We start from the raw sequence: 26,911 nt of genomic DNA on the forward strand, positions 1-26,911 counted from the left end.
TTGGAATTGTTACTAGTAATAATTGAATTAGAGAGCTCTGAAATTGGAATTGTTACTAGTACGTATTGAATTAGAGAGCTCTGTAATTGGAATTGTTACTAGTAATAATTGAATTAGAGAGCTCTGTAATTGGAATTGTTACTAGTAATAATTGAATTAGAGAGCTCTGTAATTGGAATTGTTACTAGTAATAATTGAATTAGAGAGCTCTGTAATTGGAATTGTTACTAGTAAGAATTTAATTAGAGAGCTCTCTGATTGCCATTGTTACTAGTAAAAATTGAATTATAGAGTTCTATAATTGAATTGTTACTAGCAAAAATAGCTAGCAATTAGGACGAGTAACGCATATTTTAGGCTAAAACGGCTTGCCATAACATACCACATTGTAATCTTGGTATGCTGTACCTCTTGGGGAAAGAGATGGGAGGGTCAGCATCATTCACATCGAGAGAGAGAAAGAGAGAGAGAGATGGGGGAGTGTCATTACTCAGTGTTTGGTTTATTCGTCGAGGTAGAGCTCCTCTACGAATCATGGAAATTATGTTTTAAAATGAGTTATAAATACAGTGAACGTACACCGAAGAAAACTGTCCTGACACTGATTCCTCTGTCGATTTAAGGTAATGTCAGAAATCTGCGTTCGCTCGAAAGACCCAGTGCGTTTAGGCTGAATACGTTTTTGCATACTGCATACCAGCGTAATGCATGTTTGTAGACATTATTAGCCTATATTCTGTATATATGTGTATATGAGAGCACCGCTTCACCCCAGTAAATATACACAATGATGCCCTCATAGACTGAATTATAAATCGCTTAATGATTGCATGACAAAAATTGTTAAACTCACATCGCTGGATTTAAATTAGAAATCTATTTTGAATATAATTACTGCTTTCTTTGTTATTCAAACCTGAGGAAATGCCAAACTCGTCTCTGTTTACATCATGTGCCTATTACGAGTGTCGAACTACTCAAGAGAAATTGGAAACGGGTCACTCCATCTTATTTTTCAATCAGATATCACTTATTAAGTTTGTATGACTTGTAATGTGTAATTTTAAAAGCTTATACCTAAGCAAATAGTATTGCTTCCAATACTTACATCATATTGTTATTTTACTTCCACAGAATCAGTTCCAGATCTTTCTGTTTGACTGACTGACACAGCGGAAGACTGATTTTACATCAAAATGATGATACTAAATGACATACCATAAATAATAAATGACATTGCTTAGTAACAAACACTTACCTTTCATTTGGTATTCGGGAGGTATAGTGATGGACCTACAATTCAACGCTGTGTAGGTGTGGATTTGTTTGTGATATCATGGGTTGTGGAGGCTCCAGGACAGATGTGTTGGAGCCTAGATATATGGAGAGCTGGACCAAAGAGACCGAGTCCACTTGGCTGACCAGCACGGACACAGACATACCCCTGTCCTCCATCCAGAGCATCCCCTCAGAAAACTCTTCAGAGGTGGGCTTCCCATCAGAGAAAACCGGCAACCTCGGTGAGATCGTATTTCAAGGCTTTATTCCCATTTCTGCAAGCTTTTGAAATTAGTGTAATCATATTTAATTAGCCGAACGTATTATTTCACCTTAGTCACTCCTTTAACCTGTCAAACTCTTCAAGTGATATTTCCTTCCCAGAAGGACAGGGAAAGTGTTGCGAGTCTGCTGTTGGTGAGCAATTCATTCAAGTAGGCCTCTTGTTGCCATGGTGACAGTTAAATCCCTTTAGTATTTTAGTACAACAATATGAGCAAGGATGAACACAATAAGCTCTCCTTACCGCTTTGTGCTGAATTGTTACAATTAGGGCACCTACAGTGAGTAAACTATCATTTGAAAATAAACTGATAGCGCGTTATGAAAACAGATAGACAAGGTGGTCTTGACTATGTTGTGTTTCAGGAATTCTTAAGAAAGATGTCAAGATTGCACCCCCAAATAATTGTATCTAGGCCAAATATTGCTTATTTATTCAGCTTTCAGATAATATAAATAAACCGAGTATAAATCTCAGTTTCAAAAAACTGACCCTTTATTGTTTTGTGGTCCAGGATCACATATTTGTTTATTCATTTACATATATTTTGTACCTCCATATGTGAAAGATTTCACCAAAGCTGTGATTTTATTAAAGAGAATTAATAACTTCCATATTTCTTTCTGGTCACAGATCTCTTTGATGATGGTCTGCCTACTCCAGCTCAGGCATATCTGAAAGTGTGTTCTGCCATGTCTGAGGTGGGTCTGAATGACATGAAAACTAACAGCACCCCGGCAATCCTCTCTTCTCAAGAGCAGGAAGTGCTGTCGTCTTCTGGTACCACAGTGCAGAGGAGAAGCGTGTTACGAACTGAGGAAATAGTAAGTACTTTAACAGAAAGCAATGGTTGTATTTGGCTTAGTCTTCTGCATGTTGCACATGTGAACAAGACATTAATCTAAATTAGTGTTTCATCTACACCACACCATAAATGTGTTTCTTTTGACTTATACTGAATATCATTTAGCACTAATGTTCATTTTATTAAAGTGTGCTTTATTGAGAGACTATTGTCGTTTTTATTCATATTTTTAATTAAATTTTTTGTTTTAATTTTAATGTCAGTTAAAGTTTTAGTTTTGTTGTCTGTTTTGTCTTTTTTTGTATTTCTTTACAAAAAAAGTGTTTTTTCTAAGGTTTAAGGTTTTGTAAATAATAATAGCAAAAAGTGGTATGCTGTGGTGTTTTGAAATGAGAAGGCAAAGTTTTTTTTATTATTATTAAATGTAAATTCATGTTCCAGTCACATTTTACTGATTAAATAGATGTTACTTACACTATCAGTACAAGTATTACACTAACAAGTTACTGTTTTTAAGCATTTTACATCTACCCCAAAATAATAACTCAAAGCAGTAACAATTTAAACAATGTGTTTTTTTGCGAACCTATGTTTAGCTATTCTTTTTAATAGTTAACTTTTAACTATTTATTAATTTTTCAGATCATCAGTCATCAAAGCTCATTAAATTGGTCACAGACACAGAGATTCTTTAAATTTCACCAAGCTGATTATTTGCTAAAAACTCCCACAAATCATGTTTTTATGCATGTTCACACTTGTAGTTCAGTTTGATTGGTTCATCTGGTCTGGACTAAAAAGGAAAATTATACATTTGGTCCTGGTCTGCTTTGCGTTCACAAGTCTTGTTTTGATGTAACTATGTGGTTATATCTAAATGTGTGAGTTGTTTACTTAATTTTTTTTAAAATTAGACTTCCTATTAATGGTATTACGCCATTATATTGTTCAGTCAGACAGATTTGCGAACGCAGAACGCGCACAAGAGGTGGGATTTATCGCATGAATCAACCATAACCGAACATAAATTGGAAGAGCATAATAACTGTTACTGTATCCCAATTATTCTCTTGCTTCAGAATTAACATTTTACAATAAGGTTCTACATATGTGACCCTGAACCACGAAGCCAGTCTTAAATAGCATGGGTATGTTTGTAGCAATAGCCAAAAACACATTGCATGGGTCAAAATTATTACTATTGATTTTACTTTTATGCCAAAAATCATTAGGATATTAAGATCATGTTCCATGAAGATATTTCCTACCATAAATATATCAAAACGTACTTTTTGATTAGTAATATGCATTGCTAAGAACTTCATTTGAACAACTTTAAAGACGATTTTCTCAGTGTTTTGATTTTTTTTTGCACCCTCAGATTCCAGATTTTCAAATAGTTGTATCTCGGCCAAATATTGTCCTATCCTAACAAACCATACATCAATGGAAAGCTTATGGTTAATTTTTTAGTTAATCTAAAGAATAATGTGGTTTTCCGTATGTTTTAAAAATTAATTTTTGGGGGTTTCTCAAGAGAGTCTAAAAGGGATAGTTCACCCAAAAATGAAAATTCTGTTGTTCCAAGCCAGTAAGACTTTCGTTTATCTTTGGAACACTAATTAAGATATTTTTGATAAAATCCAAGAGCTTTCTGACCCTGCATAGAAAGCAACACAACTGACACATTCAAGTAGGGCTGTGCAATATGGACAAAATAATCATATTGCGATTTTGGCAACTGTTTTTGCTTTTTCAAACAAGCTACATACATACATTCTAAGTGTATTCAAAACATTTCACAATGAAATAACATAGTATGTAGTAAAATTGTCTTTAAAACAGACAACATAAAATAAATTAGCCATGTTACTTTTTTCCCAGTACTTTAGCCTACTTTGTGTAATAACGAAAACATTCATTTCAGTGGAAAAATAAGTCCAAAACTCTCTATTTTAACATTTTGAGGGCTCTACAATCTTTATAATCAAAATCCCGATAATCAAAAAGCAAAAACATTTATTTATTTTTAATCAAATGGAAAATAAACCCTTTTAATTTTTGGCAAACAAACAGAGGTTTACTGTTAAAATCAATACATGGGAAGAAAAATTATATTCAGTTTAAAACGTTTAAATAATAATTGTAGTATTTCTTTCTACAATTAAGTGGTTAATCTTGTAATATTTTTTATCATATATATTGTTTTATGTCAATTATTTAAATAGGAATACATAAACACCTACATTATACTGTACAAAAGTAATACAAGACTAATATTGATCTGTTTCATGTTAAACCGTACTTTTATTTTGACAGGTTGCCGTGAAGTTTCTGTGTGTACAGTATATGATGATGCTAGTTTTCTCAAATGAAACGGCAAAAGTGACACTCACAGCAGCTTTGGAGATTGAGTTTATAAAAGATAAAAAGAGATAAAAAAAATCGCAGCCTTATGCGGTTTAGAAATTGCATGTGCTTAAGTCGCGATTTTTTCGCGATTGCGATTAATTGCACAGCCCTACATTCAAGGCCCAGAAAGGTAGTAAGAACTCCATTAAAATAGTCCATGTGACATCAGTGGTTCAACCATAATGTTATGAATCTATGAGAATACTTTTTGTGTGCAAAGAAAACTAAAATAACTTTATTTAACAATTCTTCCCTTTTATATCATTCCCTGCCGCCATTCACAAGAGTAAAAAGGCACAATTTTCATTTTTGGGTGAACTATCCCTTTAAAAGTGCCAGTTATATCCAATCATTTCACGATGCAGGCACTGCCTCCTCTCACATGACTTTCCCCCTTTCATTCTCAATTACCCCCCACCAAACTCACTGCATGCTTTAGGGTGTCTGTTAAAACTCAATGGGCTCAGGGGAGGCAAGAGAGACGCAGACTCTTGCTATAACAATGTTTCTTTAGAAAAAGAATGGTTTATAAACTTTTTAATGTTATATTTTGTAGTATTGGCGTTCTTTTGTACTAATTTTTTTTTTTTGCTCTTCAAATACCTAAGGCCCTCTTGCCTCGTCGGAGAACGTCTAAAACATGTTTATTCATCCATGAAATTTGCTAGATTTCCAGAAATGTACTAATTAATTGAGAGAAAACTGTCATAAAATGTTGAAAACATTTGGTAACAATCATGTCTCATAATCTCTCAATGTCATCTGCATTAGACCAAATGGCAGGACAACCGCATGTCTACCAAGCAAGTGACTATCACTGTGACTCAAAGTATCCGGCAAGTGGACAAGAGCGGGAAGATCAAGGAAACATCACAAACCACCTACGAGGTCATGAAACCGGTGGACGGTCTGATGGACGCAGCAATTGACTCAGTGCCTCAATGAAGTGTTTCCCCAAGACTCTATTTTGGATTTCTTGAAAGCTTTGGTGAAGATGTCATGGACCAAAGAAACAAAATGCAGGGATGGCCTAAATGAAGAAGTTGAATTACGGGTTTCAAGGGTCAGTTAATTGTTAGTTTCATTATTCAGTTACACTTGACTGATGTCTATTTTTATGTACATCTTTTCTCTGTAATGTCTTTGTCAAGATGTTTGTTTTCCTGATGCTAACAAAAAAGAATCTTAGTAAAAGCATCTACTGTTCTTACAGTGAGCCACAGGATACATCAGGAAGGGCAATCGACAAGGTGAACATTGATTTTGTGAAAAGTGTAACAATCATGTTTCAATTGTTTAAAAACATACCAACAACACACGCTTTTCCCAGAACAGAAAGATGGCTTGAAATTGATGTACTGCTTTAATTTTGATTTTGGATTTGAAAAACTATTGCCTATTGTTGCCTTCAGCTTTTTGGGGTAAAAGTGCAAACATTTGTTCAAAGCCTAATTACAGCTTCTGTAGCAAGATGGCACTGCTGTAAATGGTAGTGCGCAAGAATATAAAGCAGCTCTGTTTTGTTATTCCAGTATTGTTTGAAATCACTGCTTTACTGACTGGAAGATTATATTTATTGTTGAGTTATTAAATATTTATTGTGGTAACTTGGAAGAGCATAACTCTTACTGTATCCCAATTTTTCTCTTGCTTCAGAATTAACTTTTACAATAAGGCAGTCTTAAGTAGCATGGGTATATTTGTAGCAATAGCCAAAAATACATTGCAGGTCAAAATTATAGATTTTTCCTTTATGCCAAAAATCATTAGGATATTAAGTAAAGATCATGTTACATGAACATATTTTGTTAAGTTCCTACTATAAATATATCAAAACTTAATTTCTGATTAGTAATATGCATTGCTAAGAACAAATTTAAAGGCAATTTTTTGAACCCTCAGATTCCAGATTTTCAAATAGTTGTATCTCCAAGTCCAAGCTATATTCTGTTAATATATTATAACAGAGATACTGTGTTAATATTAAGAAGAACTATATTTAGAGTTTGCCATGTTGTTGAGGTAAACATTTATTAACCTCTATTACAAAGCTAATACATATATTAATTTTTACATAAACACAAATGTATATATTCGTGTTGGCAGGGCTGCGGTAGAGGCATTTAGTGCTCACAAAAGAGTAACATGGCAATGCAGAGAAAACATCAAATGTTGCAGAAGGGGAAACATCTGGTGAAAGTCACATTCATGCAGCACTGTAAAAGCATCAGTGATCATCATGTGTCCTGGAGAGTATGAATTTGTCTCTCCTCATTGTATTCAGTAAGTCCCAACCTAAAACGTGGCTCTTCCCTCAACATCCACTCACCTGCATTGAAATCTGGAAAGAAAAATGAAATCTCTCTCTTGGCAGATTCAGCTGAATCTGAAAGAAAGAAAATAAGAAAATGCATCACCATTTTAAGTTATTAGCCTTTATTTTATAAAATCAGTACTATGGTTTAGTATATATTTAGAGTCTTAAAACCCCAATATGCCTTTTCTAGAGAGGTTATTAAATCTAAACAGATTTGGAGAAATTTTGCATTACATCACTTTTGCATTGCTCACCAATGAATCGTCTGCAGTGAATGGGTGCCATCAGGATGAGAGTTCAAACAGCTGATAAAAACATCACAAGTAATCCACATGACTCATAAAATCTTATGAAGAGAAAAGCTGCATTTCTGTCATTAATCAACCCACCTTTAAGATGTTTTTAACTTTAAACCATTGTTTCTGTTTCTGGAGGAATTATAGATAGAGAACTTTTTGCATTTTGTCCAGAAGCAACAGTTTGTCATTAAAAAAACCTTAATAATGGATTTGTTTTACTTCAAAAGATGTTTTTATCAGCTGTTTGGACTCTCATTCTGATGGCACCCATTCACAGCAGAGGATCCATTGGTGAGCAAATTATGTAATGCTTAATTTAATAATGCTTATGTCATGCTTAACTCCAAATCTGTTTGGATGTAGAAACAAACTCATCTACATCGTGGATGTCCTGAGGATGAGTACATTTAAAGGAAAACTCATCTTTGGGTGAACTATTCCTTTACAGTGAGGGAATAAATTATCTGTACGTTTGCACACTGACAAAGAAACGATCAGTCTATAATTTTAATGGTAGGTTCATATGAACAGTGAGAGATAGAATAACAACAAAAAATCCAGAAAAACGCATTTCAAAAAAGTTATTAATTGATTTGCATTTTAATGAGTGAAACATATATTTGACCCCTTTGCAAAACATGACTTAGTACTTGGTGGCAAAACCCTTGTTGGCAATCACAGAGGTCAGACGTTTTTTGTAGATGGCCACCAGGTTTGCACACATCTCAGGATGGATTTTGTCCCACCCCTCTTTGTAGATCCTCTCCAAGTCAATAAGGTTTCGAGGCTGATGTATGGCAACTCGAACCTTCAACTCCCTCCAGAGATTTTCTATGGGATTAAGGTCTGGAGACTGGCTAGGCCACCAGGACTTAATGTGCTTCTTCTTGCGCCACTCCTTTGTTGCCTTGGCTGTGTTTTAAGTCATTGTCATGCTGGAATACCCATCCCATGCCCTGGCTGAGGTTCTCACCCAAGATTTGACGGTACACGCCCCATCCATCATCCCTTTGATGCGGTGCAGTTGTCCTGTCCCCTTAGCAGAAAAACACTCCCAAAGCATGTTTCCATCTCCATATTTGATGGTAGGGGTGGTGTTCTTGGGGTCATAGGCAGCATTCCTCCTCCTGTAAACACAGCGAGTTGAGTTAATCCCGAAGATCTCGATTTTGGTCTCATCTGACCACAACACTTTCACCCAGTTCTCCTCTGAATCATTCAGATGTTCATTGGCAAACTTCAGACAGGCCTGTACATGTGCTTTCTTGAGCAGGAGGACCTTGTAAGTGCTGGAGGATTTCAGTCCTTAATGGCGTAGTATGTTACCAATTGTTTTCTTGGTGACTATGGTCCCAGCTGCCTTGAGATCATTGACAAGATCCTCCCGTGTAGTTCTGGGCTGATTCCTCACCGTTCTCATGATCATTGAAACTCCACGAGGTGAGATCTTGCGTGGAGCCCCAGACCGAGGAAGATTGACAGTTATTTTGTTTTTCGTCCATTTGCGAATAATCGCACCAACCGTTGTCACCTTCTCACCAAGCTGCTTGGTGTTGGTCTTGTAGCCCATTCCAGCCTTGTGTAGGTCTACAATCTTGTCCCTGACATCCTTGGACAGCTCTTTGGTCTTGGCCATGGTGGAGAGTTTGGAATTTGATTGATTGATTGCTTCTGTGGACAGGAGTCTTTTATACAGGTAACAAACTGAGATTAGGAGCACTGCCTTTAAGAGAGTGCTCCTAATCTCAGCTTGTTACCTGTATAAAAGACACCTGGGAGCCAGAAATCTTGCTGATTGATAAGGGATCAAATATTTGTTTCACTCATTAAAATGCAATTTATAAATGCGTTTTTCTGGATATTTTTGTTGTTATTCTGTCTCTCACTGTTAAAATAAACCTACCATTAAAATTATAGACTGATAATTCAGTGGGCAAACATACAAAATCAGTGTTACTCTACCTGAACCATGAGTAGTGTTTCTGGTGTCAGTCAGCCCATATTGGCCACGCAGGGTGTCTGGTGAAGTGAAGCGAGCTCTAAACACTTTTGTTGGACCCATCATCCCCCTCCAGTGAGTGACAGCGTCTTCCCTGGCTAGGATGTAGGCTCTCATTGGGCCGCTATTGTGGGAATATAAGTAAACAGCAGGATTACACAGGAAGCTGTGAAAACCTTGTGTTCGTATAGATGGATAAACAGAATTGAATCCAAAAGAAAAACAATTTTTTTTTTCTTTTATGACGTTAATATATAGGCCTAGTCACAAAAGATGAGCAGTGCTGCCTTAGGGGACACACAAATGGAACTAAAAGCTTAGGAATAATCAGCTGCTTATTTTTATATGACTCTGACGTAGACTAAAAGACACAGGTCAGTTCGAGAGCTGCGCTAATGTTTTATCTTTCACAGACAAAGACATGTTCTGAGGACAGGGTGCCATGGTAACATCGGCCTCACTGTCTAAACTGGATCAGCCGCTACATTAACAACGAGCACTGATGTTCCTCTCCAGATGAGAGATCATATATCTGCATTAATTATTCCATTCGAGAGGATGAGCAGCGGTACATACAGCATCTGTAGTTTCACATTAATTCAAAATAGTGTTCTAAAGTTTGGGCTCTGTAATATTTTTTGAACGTTTTTGAAAGACATCTTGCAGCATTTATATAATAAAAAATACAGTAATATTTTAAAATATTATAATTTCAAACAACTGTTTTCTGTTTTTATAATTTTAAAATGTAATGCATTTTCAGCATCATTACTCTAGTCTTAAAGGAACACTCCACTTTTTTTGGAAATAGGCTCATTCTCCAACTCCCCAAGAGTTAATAAGTTGAGTTTTACCGTTTTGAAATCCATTCAGCCGTTCTCCTGTTCTGGCGATATCACTTTTAGCATAGCTTGGCATAGATCATTGAATCCTATTAGACCACTAGCATCACGTTCAAAAATGACCAACGAATTTCGATATTTGTCCTATTTAAAACTTGACTCTTCTGTAGTTATCTTGTGTACTAAGACCGGTGGAAATGCAAAGCTTCAATTTTCTAGGCTGATAAGATTAGGAACTACACTCCCATTCCGGCGTAATAGTCAAGGAAGTTTGCTGCCGTAATAAGGCTGAAGCAGGAGCAGTAATACCGCGCAGCACATGTGCAAATGCTAAACTAGCTGGGAACTCATTTCTGATAATACTCCGCCTGCTTCGGCCATATTACGCAAACTTCCTTGACTATTACGCTGGAATGGAAGTGTAGTTCCTAATTTTATCAGCCTAGAAACTCGCAGCTTTGCATTTCCACCGGTCTTAGTACACGATAGAACTACAGAAGAGTCAAGTTTTAAATACAACAAATATGGAAACTCGTTGGTCATTTTTGAACGCGATGCTATTGGTCTAATAGGATTCAATGATCTATGCTAAGCTATGCTAAAAGTGATATCGCCAGAACAGGAGAACATCTGAATGGATTTCAAAACGGTAAAAATCAACTTATTAACTCGGGGGGGAGTTGGAGAATGAGCCCATTTCCAAAAAAAGTGGAGTGTTCCTTTAAGTGTCACATGATCTTTCAGAAATCATTCTAATATGCTGATTTGCTACTCAAGAAACATTTTTCTTACTATTATCAATATTAAAAGCAGTTGCTGTTCTAAAGTTCTAAAGCATAACATTTGTAATAAATAAAAATACTTTTTTTTTTATAAAACATTAACATTAATGCATCCTCACTGATTGAAAGTTTTAACTTTTTCTTACTGACCCCAAACTTTTGAATGGCAGAGTATGTGTTAATATTCAAGAACAAAAAGCTAAATAAAGTACATCCATTCTTTTCCATTCTTTCTGAATGCAGTGATTTAAATGTCACGGCCTTTGATGAATAATGTCTGTGAAGCTGTATAATCAGCTCAGAGGGTAATTTGAGGAAAAGTTGTTAAGACTCGTGCAATTACAAGAGGTTACACGGTTAACCTTTGACTTTCATAAATGCATGTTCAGTCAAATAACACAGTTTCAAGAATTTCTACAGCAGTTGTTTCTCTTCCTGGTAGTATGAACAGGTTTTACCAGGAATTTTATCAGGTAATAGCTGAAAGGCTAACATAATGTATACACATAATGAATTCTCAACGTCTGAAGCCATGTGCAGCTGAATGGATGAAACAGAAAAGAACAGAAACACGTTCGCTTTTTGCACAAAACACTGACCTAAAACAACCAATGTCTGGCTGACCTGAAATAACCAAATCATGCAAGAATGTAGCAGGGTTATTACAGTTGACCAAACCTAAAAGCATTAAAAATGTTGCTTGAAATCAAATATGCATCAGAAATGAAATAAAATACACTATCAGTCAAAAGTTTTTAAGCAGTAAGATTTGTAATGGTTTTTAAAGTCTCTTCTGCTCACCAAGCCTGCATTCATTTGTTCCAAAGTACAGCAGAAACAGTCAAGTTTAGAGGTAAAAATAACTGCTTTCTATTTAAATATTTTAAAATGTAATTCATTCCTGTGATTTCAAAGTTTAATTTTTAGCATCATTACTCCAGTCACATGATCCTTCAGAAATCATTCTCATTTGCTGCTCAAAAAACATTTCTTATTATGTTGAAAACAGCTGAGTAGATTTTTTTAGGTTTCTTTAATGAATAGAAAGCTCAGAGGAACAGCATTTATCTGAAAACTAAATCTTTTGTAACATTATTAATGTCTTTATCATCATTTTTGATCAATTTAAAGCATCCTTGCTAAATAAAAGTATTAATTTCTATCATTTCTTTAAAAAAAAAAAAAAATATATATATATATATATATAATGACTCCAAGCTTTTGAATGGTATAGAATATAATGTTACAAAAGCATATTTCAGATAAATGATAAACTTTGGATCTTTCTACTCGTCAAAGAATAAAAAAATTTACTCAACTGTTTCAGTATTGATAATAATAATAATAATAAATGTTTCTTGAACAGCAAATCGGCATATTAGAACAATTTCTGAAGGATCATGTGACACTGAAGACTGGAATAATGATGCTGAAAATTTAGCTCTGATCACAGGAACAAATTAAATTTTACAATATATTCAGAAAGAAAGCAGATATTTTAAATAGTAAAAATATTTCTAAATTTAACTGTTTTTGCTTTGGATCAAATAAATGCAGGCAGAAGAGACTTCTTTAAAAAAACATTAAAAATCTTACTGTTCAAAAACTTTTGACTGGTAGTGTATATTAAAAAATTAAACATATTTCAGTTGTATGTTGTTTCAATTGTCAAAGCATCATCTGATTTCATTTTATCATTTTCTTATGGTCTCATTTTCATTGAATTTAACTGCACTAACATAATGAAAAATAAATCTGAAATAAAATTAATAAAATATATAGACATTAAAAAAACTAAAACTAACTAAAATTTAAATTAAAATGAAACTAAATACATATACATACATACATACATACATGTATATTTATATATATTTATATAGATAGATAGATAGTTAGATTTCTTTTCTGATTACTGAAAAAGGAACATGAAAATAACATTACCTTGACATGAATTCAACCAGTCTTTGATAGAAAAAACGTCCTGCAAAATAAAAACATATGATAACCAAAACTGCTGCTTATCTTTTATCTTATGATCAATTTTCGCACTAGTAATAAGCCAACAAGGGTGATGTGATTTATGCAGCAGATTTCTGTTGCAATCTGTTAATATGGTCTGAAAAGGCTTTTGCAATACACAATACAGCCATATGAATGCGAGGCAGCTGCTTTTCTTTGGATGCAGGATATGATAAACTGAGACTGAGGAACATGTTCTCTCTCCACATGCTGTGTCAACATTATAACTCCAGGTTGTGCGAAGCCTTTACTGTGACTCACCCTGTTTAAAATCACACATCACACGGACAACCACCCACACATGTACTTAACCATTCAATCTGTTACAAACACAGACCTTTTTCATTCATGCACTAGATATTAAAGGAAAAAAGATGCATTTCTACCTGCATGTTCAGCATAAAACTTTTCTGAATCTTGTGTTTTCCACATCAGATCCTTCTTTCTGACTATGATGAAGTTTTCGAGAATCTTCTGATGAAGAGCCTGAAATGAAAAGAAATATTATATTCAAGTGCTTCTGTGCCCATCTGTCTCTTAAATCTATCACTCATTTTCAGTGAAAATGCGTTGCTATGCTAGTCTGTTGCAATTTTGCTGTAGGTCTTTTCATTTCATCTTCGCCCATAACAAGATGACAAAAAAATCTCAGCATAAATATGAAGCTAATTAATAGGGTTAATTAAGAGTCCAAAAAGAACAAGATTACAGATTGAGTGATGAAAGTACATCTCCCTCTAATGAAAACACAAACATCACATTTAAAATCCACCGGTGTAAATGAAAGCAGTCAGGGCTTCAGGTTTTAAAACACGTTGCATGAGGAAATTGTTGCTAATTAAACGCACCTTTATCTCTTTGAAGCGACAAACAGCGGAAATTAAATCAGGCGAGACGTTGGTTGGTTTTAATAGTAAAGACAAATTGTTATGTAGCCTTGAGCCTCCACATATTTCGAGGTACAAGACACTAATTTTTCTCTTTATTTAAAAAGTAACATTCAGCAGGATGGATAGAGATTGAGGCTAGTTTATTAAGTATTTCATTTTTACTGCTCTTATTTTAATTTATTCAGTGAATTATTATATTTTCACCAACTTGCAAACCCCATTAAGCAGCTAAATTATAGGCTTTTCAACAAACAATACAATTTTGACACACAATGCAAAAGATAATAGAATAGAAATAGAAAACAGTTCATTTAAATAGTAAAAATATTTCAAAATTTAATCAAATAAATGCTGGCAGAAGAGACTTCTTTAAAAAAACATTAAAAATCTTTTGACTGGTAGTGTATATTTAAAAAATGAAACATATTAAACATATTTTAGATGTATGTTGTTTCAGTTGTCAAAACAACATGTCTCATTTCCATTTAGTTTAACTTGATAAAAACATTAAAAATCTTACTGTTCAAATACTTTTGACTGGTAGTGTATATAAAAAAATAAACATATTAAACATATTTTAGATGTATGTTGTTTCAGTTGTCAAAACAACATGTCTCATTTCCATTTAGTTTAACTTCATGCACTAAAATAATAATAAAAAATAATAATTTTATTGCTCTTATTTTAATTTATTCAGTGAATTATTATATTTTCACCAACTTGCAAACCCCAGCTTAGGAAACATGAAGCAGCTAAATTATAGGCTTTTCAACAAACAATACAATTCTGAAACACAATGTAAAAGATAGAGTAGAAATAGAACATTTAAATAGTAAAAATATTTCAAAATGTTACTGTTTTTGCTGTTCTTTGGAACAAATAAATGCAAGCAGAAGAGACTTATTTAAAAACATTAAAAATCTTACTGTTCAAATACTTTTGACTGGTAGTGTATATATAAAAAAAAACATAATAAACATATTTTAGATGTATGTTGTTTCAGTTGTCAAAACAACATGTCTCATTTCCATTTAGTTTAACTTCATGCACTAAAATAATATAAAAAAAATTTTTTTATTGCTCTTATTTTAATTTAGTCAGTCAATTATTATATTTTCACCAACTTGCAAACCCCATCTTAGGAAACATGAAGCAGCTAAATTATAGGCTTTTCAACAAACAATACAATTTTGAAACAATGTAAAAGATAACAGAATGGAAATAGAAAAGAATTTAAATAGTACAAATATTTTAAAATTGTACTGTTTTTGCTGTTCTTTGGATCAAAGAAATGCAGGCAGAAGAGACTTCTTTAAAAAACATTACAAATCTTACTGTTCCAATACTTTTGACTGGTAGTGTATATAAAAAAAATAAACATATCAGTCGTATGTTGTTTCAGTTGTCAAAACAACATGTCTCATTTCCATTTAGTTGAACTTGATGCACTAAAATAATGAAAATGTCATTTTTATTGCTCTTATTTTAATTTATTCAATGAATTATTATCTTTTCACCAACTTGCAAACCCCAGCTTAGGAAACATGAAGCAGCTAAATTATAGGCTTTTCAACAAACAATACAATTCTGAAACACAATGTAAAAGATAATAGAGTAGAAATAGAACATTTAAATAGTAAAAATATTTCAAAATGTTACTGTTTTTGCTGTTCTTTGGATCAAATAAATGCAAGCAGAAGAGACTTCTTTAAAAGTATTAAAAATCTTACTGTTCAAATACTTTTGACTGGTAGTGTATATAAAAAAATAAACATATTAAACATATTTTAGATGCATGTTGTTTCAGTTGTCAAAACAACACGTCTCATTTCCATTTAGTTTAACTTGATGCACTAAAATAATAATAATAAAAAAAACATTTTTATTGCTCTAATTTTAATTTATTCAATAATTTACTAAATTTTCACCACCTTGCAAACCCCAGCTAAGGAAACATAAAGCAGCTAAATTATGGGCTTTTCAACAAACAATACAGTTTTGAAACAACGTAAAAGATAACAAAATAGAAATAGAAAAGAATTAAATAGTAAAAATGTTTTTAAATGTTACTGTTTTTGCTGGGGGTTTTTTTGATCAAAGAAATGCAGGCAGAAGAGACTTCTTTAAAAAACATAAAAAATCTTACTGTTCCAATACTTTTGACTGGTAGTGTATATTAAAGAATTAAACATATTAAACATATTTCAGTTGTAGGTTGTTTCAGTTGTCAAAACAACAAGTCTCATTTCCATTTAGTTTAACTTGATGCACTAAAATAATGGGAAAAAAATCAATTTTATTGCTCTTATTTTAATTTATTCAATTAATTATTATCTTTTCACCAACTTGCAAACCCAATCTTAGGAAACACAAAGCAACTAAATTATGGGCTTTTCAACAAACAATACAATTTTGAAACATACCATAAATTATTTAGTCAATGTATTTAAAGGGATAGTTCTCCTTTATAAAAAAAAAAAAAATATGTCATTATTAAGATTTTGATTATGAAGTAAAATTACTACATAAATAAACAGATACATTTTTGTCCATTCTTGCCTCATAATAAATGTTCATCTTTTGATTATTGCATCTATAATTCTCTGAGTTATTTTAAATTCCCAGCCCATTTTAAACTAGCAATGTAGTAATTTTTAAACAATGATTACAACAATTGATTAAATTTTGAACAAATTAGGTACAGTTTGAAGGGTAAATGTGAGCAGTTTGACTAAATCTGGCACCCTTTTCTCTGTTACCTTGATGGAACCCCTACGGATTAATGCATCATTTGTTAATTTCATGTTTTAATATTTTTTTTAATCGTACTTTACAAACTAATGTAAACAGGTTGTGTAAGGGATCGTTTGTGATGTGTTTTTTTTTTTTTACTTTGATTGTATTCTTTGTACAAGTAATAGAAACAAAATATGTGAGACTGCATTCATCTTCAAAACCTTGTTTTTTCAATAAAGCTTATTTGACAAAAAAAAAAAAAAAAAAATAGTTGACTTGAATAAAACAAACCAGGATGTTGGGTAAAAACATTTAACCAAACCAACTGGGTCAAAATAACCAAGCAGCATGCATTCTGTCCTATATATATATATATATATATATATATATATATATATATATATATATAGCCTATACCCAGTGCTGGGTTGCCAAATAACCCAAATTTTAAGTGGCATTTTAAGAGTGTACCACATTCAAGGGCCAGAAAGGTAGTATGTTGTAGCCGGAGAGAAGAAATTGCTAAATAAAGTTGTTTTGTTCTCTTTGCGCACAAAATGTATTCTCATAGCTTCATAACAATAAGGTTAAAGGAGAAGTCCGGTGTGATATTGACCTAAAGTGTGTTGAATCATGATACCGAGTGTGAACTTACCCTTCATAGCTCATCTCGGCTTGTCAACTGCAGTCCAAAATCTGGCGTTAGTTAGCCGATGCTAACAACAGGTTGTCAATGAGGGTGAATAGGGCATTGGACTAGCCATGTAAATAAATCACTGTTTTACACCATTTACGAGGCACAAAGTAGCTCCACACTTCATTGGTAGACTTCCAAGGCAGACATTCCCCTTAGTAAAATTACCGCCCGCCGCCATCTTGAATTTAGTCACGATAAGTCACTCGACTTATTGTGACTAAATTCAAGATGGCGGCGGCCGCTAAATTTCTTCCAGGTACTGTCTGTATAAATCTTCTTGTAAATAAACTACCGGTGCTTTTTCTAAGTTCTCAATGTCTTGTTTTAAATGCCAGGGCCCTTGGAAGTCTACCAATGAAGTGTGGAGCTACTTTGTACCTCGTAAATGGCATAAAACAGTGATTTATTTACATGGCTACTCCGATGCCCTATTCACCCTCATTGACAACCTGTTGTTAGCGTCGGCTAACTAACCCCAGATTTCGGACTGAGGGACACAAACCAAGATGAGATATGCAAGGTACGTTCACACTCGGTATCATGATTCAATACACTTTAGGTCAATATCACACCGGACTTCTCCTTTAAGGAACCTGATGTCACATGGACTACATTAAAAATGTCATTACTATATTTCTAGGCCTTGAACGGGTCAGTTGCATCACTGCCTTTCAGATTTTTAATTTAAAAAAATATAAAAAAATAAATTTGTGTTTTGAAGATGAACAAAGATCTTACAGGTTTGGGAGGACATGTGGGTGAGTAATTAATGACAGAATTTTTAGTTTTGGGTGAACTATTCCTTTCAGAATCTGCATTCCATGTATAAACAAATAGCATACAGCTGCTACAAAATAGCAAATACAAAAGAGAGAAAATACAGATTTATGTAGTAATTTGAATTCATAATTCTTACAATTCTTACAGTTCCGAAGATATAGCATATCAGTCCCCTACTTGTATTTCAGTTGCTAATTTCAAGCAATAGCACATCCACATGATGTAGACTCCGCAATGTTTGCAGAATTTTCTTTTAATTATTTATATATAATCAGACAGGTGCAGTGCAGTGTCATCTCACCTCCAAAATGAGTGGATGGGCCACAGCATCTGGTTTGACGACCGCAAGGGTGAGCTGCAGTGCCTTCACACACCGCATGCCTGCGAGATGCCTTCACTGTACTGTTTATACGTCTACTAAAAGCATCAATGGTCTTATATTTTCCCGTGATTTATCTCTGGCTCAATCTGATGGGTATTTACACGTTAACCAGCGGATCCAAACCGACCGACATGAATGCATGCTCCTGAACATTTCACAGCTCAGCTGTAGTTCAGATCATCATTGCGCGGTGCAACAAGATACATTAATCTATACAATGTAGTCGATTAAATAAAAAAAAACTTGCGGCAATTCAGCGGGTGTTTAAAGTTGTTGTCAAATTGATTTCTCAAGAAAAATACAGCTTGATTTCCAAACTGAGCGTCCTCTGTGCTGTCGTTTATGTGGGCGCCGCCATCTTGCCCGGTAGTAAACAAAGGAAGTTGGACAGGGCGCAACTCACATCGAAATCCTATTTCGACCAACCCTGGCTGACATTCATGGTTTGTTGTCAATAAATGTACGAATAGCCAACACAATAGCTGATATTCGTTTTTAACAAAACAAACTGTAACTCGAATAAAAAATGTATAATCTATGTTATATAATCTATGCTTGTTTAAAGACATTTTAACAGGGGGATCAATGTGCACTCCCATTTTAGTGATATAAAATATAGGCTATAATGTTTAATATATAAAAATGTTTAATGAATGAAAATACTTTGGAAAGGTTTCAGAAAAAGTAAAAGTTATTACCCAGTGTGACAGCTTGGCTATTGCAGGCAGTAAGAATTAACCTATAAGAATAAAAAAGACATTTAATAAGGTTTCTACCACCTTAAGATGACATTCACAGAAACAGATGTGACCTGTGACCTCACAACATCTGTGGTAAAGTCATGTGACAATACAATTGTTAAACAGAGCAGCCTTGTAATTTGCAGTAAAAGCAAAAATGTAGTGTTTAAAACTAGTGTTTAAAAGGTAGTTGATATCTTAAAGAATATTTTAAGTCGGTGATGCTCAGTAAAGATATAAATAACTATTCTAAGTGAGTTTGTCTTTATGTGCATGTGAAGGATCTGACATCAAACATGTGTGACCCTGGACGACAAAACCAGTCATAAGGGTAAATACATTTTTTCTGAAGGATGAATAAATAAGCTTTTCATTGATGTATGGTTTGTTAGGACTATATTTGGCCAAGATACAACTATTTGAAAATCTGAAATCTGAGGGTGCAAAACAAATCTAAATATTGAGAAAATCGTCTTTAAAGCTGTCCAAATGAAGTTCTTGGCAATGCATATTACTAATCAAAAATTAAGTTTTTTATATTTAGAGTAGGAAATGTACAAAATATCTTCATGGAACATGATCTTTACTTAATACCCTAATGATTTTTGTCATAAAAGTAAAATCAATAAATATACCCATGCTACTTAAGACTGGTTTTGTGGCCAGGGTCACATATTATAGTTGTGTTAGACAGCCCTGAAACCCTGAATAATGATGCACTAACAAAAATGCAGACCATTTGATGACTTATTTTCTAAACACTGATATACTATACTACAATCACAGTATATTACCTACTTTTTATTGACATGTAACAGCTTCAGGCTGTAGTAAATAGTCTCTGAATGTAGAATCCACACCTATTATCTTTTGTTCATTTGTCAGTCGGTGTGAATATGTCAGTTTTGACCTAGTTACCCCAACTTTACCCTGACCACCAGCGCTCACACGTTCATTCATTGAGCACCCCCGGTTTTCAGTGAGATTGCTGACACCAGTTGAACCAACACATATCCCATTTTGACACCCTGCCTGTTTCATGTGGGTCTTTTAAGGTGTGACAGGAAGGGGTCAGAGGTGCATTTCCTGCTATATGACCATTTGGTCTGCTGTTTAATAATATCTAGCCTTCATTTACTAAAACTGTAGCCTACTTGTGACTGGGAATGCATGGGGACGTGTTCAACAGCTAGCAGCTGCTAGAAATGTGAATTGCTAATAAATCACCAATAGGAACAGTTCATACAGAATTATTTATCTTCTTTCAAAGAGTCATTTTGAACATCTTTAGGGAATAGCAGTAGAGAATACGCTGTTTACCTCTCAATTGCTAGCACCTGTTTTGACATCTACTAAAATGCAAGTGTCCTTTGACCTTTTCTATTCCCATCTTTCATAGAGCAGCACCAGACCCTCACAGACAGCTGTGTCAACCTCAGCGGGAGCAACTGTCATACCTAAGGAAGGACAACACTTTTAAAGCTGAAGAATTATGGTGTGCCTTAACCAGCTCCACTTTTAAATGCATGTTGATGACTTTCACATTACACAGGAAATCACATGCATCAAACACACACAGGTATTGCTATCATTGTGGTGACGTTCCATAGGCATAATGGTTTTTAAATTGTATTTTCTATCGCCTTATACCCCAACCTAAAACTTTCTGCATTTTTAGATTTAAAAAAACACCTTATTCTTGTTTTCTCATGGGGACCTAAAAATGTCTCCACAAGGTCAAAATTTACTGGTATTACTATCCTTCATGGGGACATTTGGTTCCCATATTGTAGTGAATACACAAACACACACATATAGACACAAAACTACATTTACGTCATCATTTAATCATTTAAAAAATGTATGACTTGCTTTTTTCTTCACAACAAGGCATTCTGTGAAAAAAGATATTTTGATGAATATTTAAAGTGTCCATTTAGTGAAAGTCAGTGCGACCCCATTGACTTTCAGTGCGTACTGTGATATTTTCATAATGTCTTGTTTTATGTTCCATAGAAGAACGAAAGTCATTCAGGTTTGGGAGGACCTGAGGGTGAGTAAATGTTGACAGAATTTTCATTTTTGGATGAATCATTTTAAGTACACAAATTTTATCCTCCTTCTTTGAATAAAACTGCATTTATATTTTCCTGGGTGGTCTAAAATATCCCTTTGTCTCTTTTAAACATCATATTTGTCATTCATCTAAAACATTAGTTTACCTTTCCAGATCAATCAATTATCTATGACAATCTGCAAAACAGAGCATAGTCCCACATTACATTTACCTTTATGCATTTGGCAGACATTTTTGCATTCAAGGTATACAGTTTTTATCAGTTCTTGCTTTTACTGAGAATTTGAACCAGTGTCCTTGGGGCTGATACCTCCATGTTTTACTGAGTGTTGACCTTGGCTTTTCTAGCGCCTCTGCTTCTGTTTGCATATTAAGTGTTTTTTAAATTTGTAATAAGTTTATCAATCAAAAAGTATTTCTAATCAGTTAAATTCATAAAAATGTTACATTTGAATGATTTATTAAAACTTTTACAATTATTGCTCTATAAAATGTTTAATTTTTTTCTGAAATTCTGTGCTGTCTGTTTAGATTTTTTATGTATTCTAATATTATATAAATTTATTATAAAAAATGTGGTAATAAAATTAATGCAGAAAACTTTAACAATTTAATAAATTTTTTGAAGGATTAGTTCTCTATCAGAATAAAAAATTCCTAATAATTTACTTACCCCCCTGTCATCCAAGATGTTAATGTCTTTCTTTCCTCAGTCGCAAAGAAATTAAGGTTTTTGAGGAAAACATTCCAGTATTTTTCTCCATATAGTGGACTTCAATCAGAGCCAACGGGTTGAAGGTCAAAATTGCAGTTTCAATGCAGCTTCAAAGGGCTCAACATGATCCCAGCCGAGGAATAAGTATCTTGTCTTGCAAAATGTTGTCATTTTCTAAAAAAAAAAAAAAAAAATCAAAAATTGATATACTTTTAAAGGAGAAATTCACTTCCAGAACAAAAGTTTACAGATAATTTATTCACCCCCTCGTCATCCAAGATGTTCATGTCTTTCTTTCTTCAGTCGTAAAGAAATTATGTTTTTTGAGGAAAACATTTCAGGATTTCTCTCCATATAGTGGACATCTATGGTGTCCGTGAGTTTGAACTTCCGAAATGCAGTTTAAAAGGGCTTTAAATGATCCCAGCCAAGGAATAAGGGTCTTATCTAGTGATCATTTGAGGCTAAAAAGTATATAAATTGTACTTTTTTAGGAAATAACCCAATTGTTTTGCTAGAAAAGACCCTTAATCAGCTGGGATCGATTAAAGCCCTTTGAAACTGCATTTTGGAAGTTCAAACTCGGGGGCACCATAGAAGTCCACTATATGGAGAGAAATTCTGAAATGTTTTCCTCAAAAAAACTATTTCTTTACAACTGAAAAAAGAAAGACATGAACATCTTGGATGACAAGGGGGTGAGTAAATTATCTGTAACTTTTCCTTTAACCACAAATGCTCGTCTTGCACAGCATCACTCATTACCCATTACCAACCCAGTGTTTACAAAGTGAACGTGCAAAGAAAGTCAAACAAAAAAGTTGACAATATCAGACGATTTTGAAGTTGGAGAAGCAAATGAGATGGAGATTTCGTCCTGCACTACCCTTTTAAACCGAAGTACACAGACAAAGAAGTAATCGCGTGTGACCTTTCCAACATGATTATGTAATGCATGAAGTCGTGGATGTAGAGACAAGCATTTGTGGTTAAAAGGTATATAATTGTGTTCTTTTTTTAGAAAGTGGTGATCAAAAGACCCTTTTTCCTCCACTGGGATTGTGTAAAACCCTTTGAGCTGCATTGAAATTACAGTTTGGACCTTCAACCTGTTGGCTATATGACTATATGAAAAAAAAATCCTGAAATGTTTTCCTCAAAAACTAATTCTTTTCAAATGAAGAAAGAAACACATGAACATCTTGGATGGCAGAGAGCTGAGTACATTTTTTAGGAATTATTTATTCTGGAGGTGAACTAATCTTAGTGTACTCAAAAAAAAAAAAAAAAAGAACAAATTCTTTCTTTCTTTTTTGGCAAACAAAGTGCAGCACAACAGAGGTTTACCGTTTAAATTTAAACATAGATGAAAAATTATTGATATTATTTGATGATCCTTAAATTAATATTAATAAATTCTATTACCATTGTTATTATTACTTCAAGATGGACATTCTACTCTACAATGGTAATATATTTTGCATTTAAGTTTTTATCCTACACTATTAAAAATAAAGGTGCTTCACGATGCCATAGAAGAACCATTTTGCCTAAATGGTTCCATAAAGAACCTTTAACACCTAATCTGTTTCACAAAAGGTTATTTGTGGTAAATAAGGTTCAGATTATAAAAAGTTAAGCAAGAAATGATTCTTTAAAGAACCTTTGACTGAATGGTTCTTTGTGGAACCAAAACTGGTTCTTCTATGGCATCGCTTAAAGAACCTTTTGAAGCACGCTTATTTTTAAGAGTATACTGAATATGATTCACAACTTGATCTGTCATAATTGGTTTCTAGATTAGAAAAGAATTAACAGCAGTCAACATCAGTTAAGGCATTAGTTATGAGTAAAAACGTGGATGTTCATATGTAATAACTGTGGTTAAATCAACACAACAACATATCATCGTGTCTATGCTATGTAGCAGAAATGTAAAAAAGATCATGTCTAGCTACTTCAAGTCCTGTTCTGTGCATCTGTGTCCTGGGAATCAGCTGTTTAAATTGCACTGCCTGAAAAATTATATGCCAGCCTCCGGAAAAAGAGAGAGCTATATGACCTCTTAGAATAAACTGGGATGCTGCTGGCCAAATGCTAGTGACAGAGAGGAACAAAGTTATTAGCACCGTGAGGCCCAGCTTGACTGCCAGTGTTAAAAATAAACTGAGCGGTCAGATTTGGAGCTTACGTTCTCTTCGAACACTGAGCATTCTCTCTCTCTCTTTCTCTCTGTCATTCTCTATTTTCCCATTGACCCCATTGAACACTTGCTCCATATTGTTTCCGTAGTGCATTAAAGACACACCCTTACAATTGTTTCACAGCCTCCATGGGATTAGCTACTGAAAATGACAACCGATCGTTGTGGATTTTTTATTTTTACGTATTTGTATTTCTCGTACGGATTCGGCGTTCATTTAAACAGTAAACAATTTAGAATTATGAGAAATTAGAGTGTATTCTTAGCTTTAGATGCAAGAATGTCTTCTCTGACAGGTGTATAATGACCTGCGGCTATTACTGATGGCATATGTTGTAATCCTCTGTAATGATGTGGATGGAAATGTCTAATTTGTTACTGTCATGTGCAGCCACAGGAAACAGTAATTGTTGAGCATGCATGGTACTATTCCTGAGAAGAGCAGTGCTGCTGGCTATTTGTGGTGTTTAATACTGTTAAAAGGGTGCAGAGTGTTGGGTTTCAGAGTAAGCCTCATCTCTGGCCCTGGGTCTCCTGTTGCCTGGGCTCCTTTTAGAACACAGGTGCTGACTTCAGGGGTACTGGCGTGCTTGTTGCAGGGGAAAATCTACCAGGGCCTCTCCCATTTCCTCCATAGAACTAGGTCGGGTTCATTCTGTGGGTGGCTCGGGCTTCAAATCATGTGGTAGTCAAGCATAGTGCAAAACGTGACTGTTCATCAAACGAATAAGAGATGTGTGACAGTAAATAAGTATCATCAATTCACATGAATAAAAAATGTCATAAGAACAGTTTGTATAATAAAGATTTTTTTAACGCTTTATAATGCATTTTCATGTGTGTGACAACTGTTGTGAGGCTAAATTTATTTAAAATTATATATTAAGTATTTGACATCAAATTTTGTATATATAGTAATAATAATAATGTTTTTAAATGCATTATGATGCATTTGTATGTGTGTTCATTTTGTTTGTGTGTGTTATATTAGATTAAATAAAGCATTTCTATTTCAAATAAAAAATCCTGAAAACTTTGTGTGTGTGTGTGTGTGTGTGTGTGTGTGTGTGTGTGTGTGTGTGTGTGTGTGTGTGTGTGTGTGTGTGTGTGTGTGTGTGTGTGTGTGTAAATATAATAAAAAATATATATTTCTATTTCAAACAAAAATCATTAAAAACTACAAAAAAAAACTTGTATATATATATATATTCTGAATAAATAAATAAATATTAAGCATAGCATAAATATTATAATTATATATAATATATCATTTCTATTTTAAATAGAAAAACAAATTATATTATACACTGCCACTCAAAAGTTTGGGATCAGTAAGATTTTTAATGCTTTTAAAAGCATTAAAATTAGACTTTTCTGCTCATCAAGGCTGTGTTTATTTGATTATAAAAGACAGCAAAAATATTCAGAAATGTTAATGCAATTTAAAATAGTGGTTTTCTATTTGAATATACTTTAAAATTTAATTTATTCCTGTGATGCAAAGCTGAATTTTCAGCATCATTACTCCTGTATTCAGTATCACATGATCCTTCAGAAACAGTTTAATTTTTTTTTTTTTTGGAACCTGTGATACTTTTTTCAGGATTCTTTGATAACTAAAACATTAAAAAACAAACAAAAACAAAATTCAGCTTTGCCTCAAAGAAGTATATTAAGATAAAAAACTTTTATTTACTATTTTCCGTATTTTTGATTGAATAAATTGAATTTATTGAATCTTATTGCATAAGAGACTTTTTAAAAATAAAAATAAAAAAACATTAAAAATCTTACTGATCCCAAACTTTTGAGTGGCAGTGTATATATATATATATATATATATATATATATATATATATATATATATATATATATATATATGTAATAATATTTATTAATTACATTATTTTATTTAATTAAATGCTTTTTACTTCATTTACTTTTTCTGTATTTTTGATTACTACTACTTGATTACATTAAACACCACAAATTTTGATTACTGATTACAAACTTTTGAGTGGCAGTGTGTTTATACACATACATACATACATATATATATATATATATATATATATATATATATATATATATATATATATAGTAACTAAGAATTTACAATGTATATTATGTATGTAATATATTTTTTATTACATTAATTTATTTCATTAAATGCTTTTTACATTTTATAAGTAAAAAATAATTAAATAAATTTCAATTTTATTATTTTCATCAATTATTTTAATATATAATGAATATTTATATTTATATTTAAATCATCTTTTTAAATCAACATAACCACACACGTAAATCATGTTTTCCATGCATGTTTTCCAATTTGTTGTAAAAAAAAAAAAAAAAAAGATTCAAAATTATTCAAATTATTTTTTTAAATCATAAGCATTTTCAGTAGGTGTCTTAGACTTTTGGGCTCAACTGTAAAGCCTATATTTACACTCAAAATTGGGTTGTTGGCTGGGTTGTTTTGACCCAGTGACTGGGTTAAATGTTCAACTGAACCTTCTGGGTTTTATTTAACTCAACTATGGCTTAAATATTATAAAAATAATATAAATATTTCTAGCTTAAAATGAACCCAACATAGATTGGACATTAACATTTATGAATATGTTCAATAAATAAACATTTATCGAT

General features: G+C 33.2%; 2 protein-coding genes across 2 annotated transcripts; one reads left to right on the top strand and one right to left on the bottom strand.

The window, feature by feature from the left end:
- Nucleotides 1-457: 457 nt before the first annotated feature.
- Nucleotides 458-6,400, top strand: baalcb (BAALC binder of MAP3K1 and KLF4 b). The gene is made up of 4 exons (XM_073817148.1): nucleotides 458-623; nucleotides 1,135-1,520; nucleotides 2,195-2,385; nucleotides 5,550-6,400. Exons 2-4 carry the CDS (start codon nucleotides 1,337-1,339, stop codon nucleotides 5,721-5,723), a joined length of 549 nt encoding a protein of 182 aa, XP_073673249.1. The 5' UTR covers nucleotides 458-623; nucleotides 1,135-1,336; the 3' UTR covers nucleotides 5,724-6,400.
- A 394-nt stretch (nucleotides 6,401-6,794) lies between these two features.
- On the bottom strand, nucleotides 6,795-18,883 carry nme6 (NME/NM23 nucleoside diphosphate kinase 6). Its single transcript, XM_073816965.1, has 5 exons — nucleotides 18,444-18,883; nucleotides 13,426-13,525; nucleotides 12,962-13,001; nucleotides 9,357-9,517; nucleotides 6,795-7,164 (listed from the first exon to the last, which is right to left on the bottom strand). The coding sequence occupies exons 1-5, from the start codon at nucleotides 18,519-18,521 to the stop codon at nucleotides 7,016-7,018; spliced, it is 528 nt and encodes a 175-aa protein (XP_073673066.1). The 5' UTR covers nucleotides 18,522-18,883; the 3' UTR covers nucleotides 6,795-7,015.
- Nucleotides 18,884-26,911: the final 8,028 nt, after the last annotated feature.

This window comes from Garra rufa, chromosome 13 (genome assembly GCF_049309525.1).
Source record: "Garra rufa chromosome 13, GarRuf1.0, whole genome shotgun sequence".
Taxonomy (NCBI): domain Eukaryota; kingdom Metazoa; phylum Chordata; class Actinopteri; order Cypriniformes; family Cyprinidae; genus Garra; species Garra rufa.

What these genes read in the sequence shown, in the direction of transcription:
- baalcb (XM_073817148.1), top strand. Translation starts at nt 1,337, where the DNA reads ATGGGTTGTGGAGGCTCCAGGACAGATGTGTTGGAGCCTAGATATATG. An exon ending in AGAGAAAACCGGCAACCTCG is followed by an intron (nt 1,521 to 2,194) that starts GTGAGATCGTAT and finishes TTCTGGTCACAG; the next exon opens with ATCTCTTTGATGATGGTCTG. An exon ending in TGTTACGAACTGAGGAAATA is followed by an intron (nt 2,386 to 5,549) that starts GTAAGTACTTTA and finishes CATCTGCATTAG; the next exon opens with ACCAAATGGCAGGACAACCG.
- nme6 (XM_073816965.1), bottom strand. Translation starts at nt 18,521, where the DNA reads ATGCGGTGTGTGAAGGCACTGCAGCTCACCCTTGCGGTCGTCAAACCA. An exon ending in GTTTTATGCTGAACATGCAG is followed by an intron (nt 13,002 to 13,425) that starts GTAGAAATGCAT and finishes TTTATTTTGCAG; the next exon opens with GACGTTTTTTCTATCAAAGA. An exon ending in CTGGTTGAATTCATGTCAAG is followed by an intron (nt 9,518 to 12,961) that starts GTAATGTTATTT and finishes TTCCCACAATAG; the next exon opens with CGGCCCAATGAGAGCCTACA.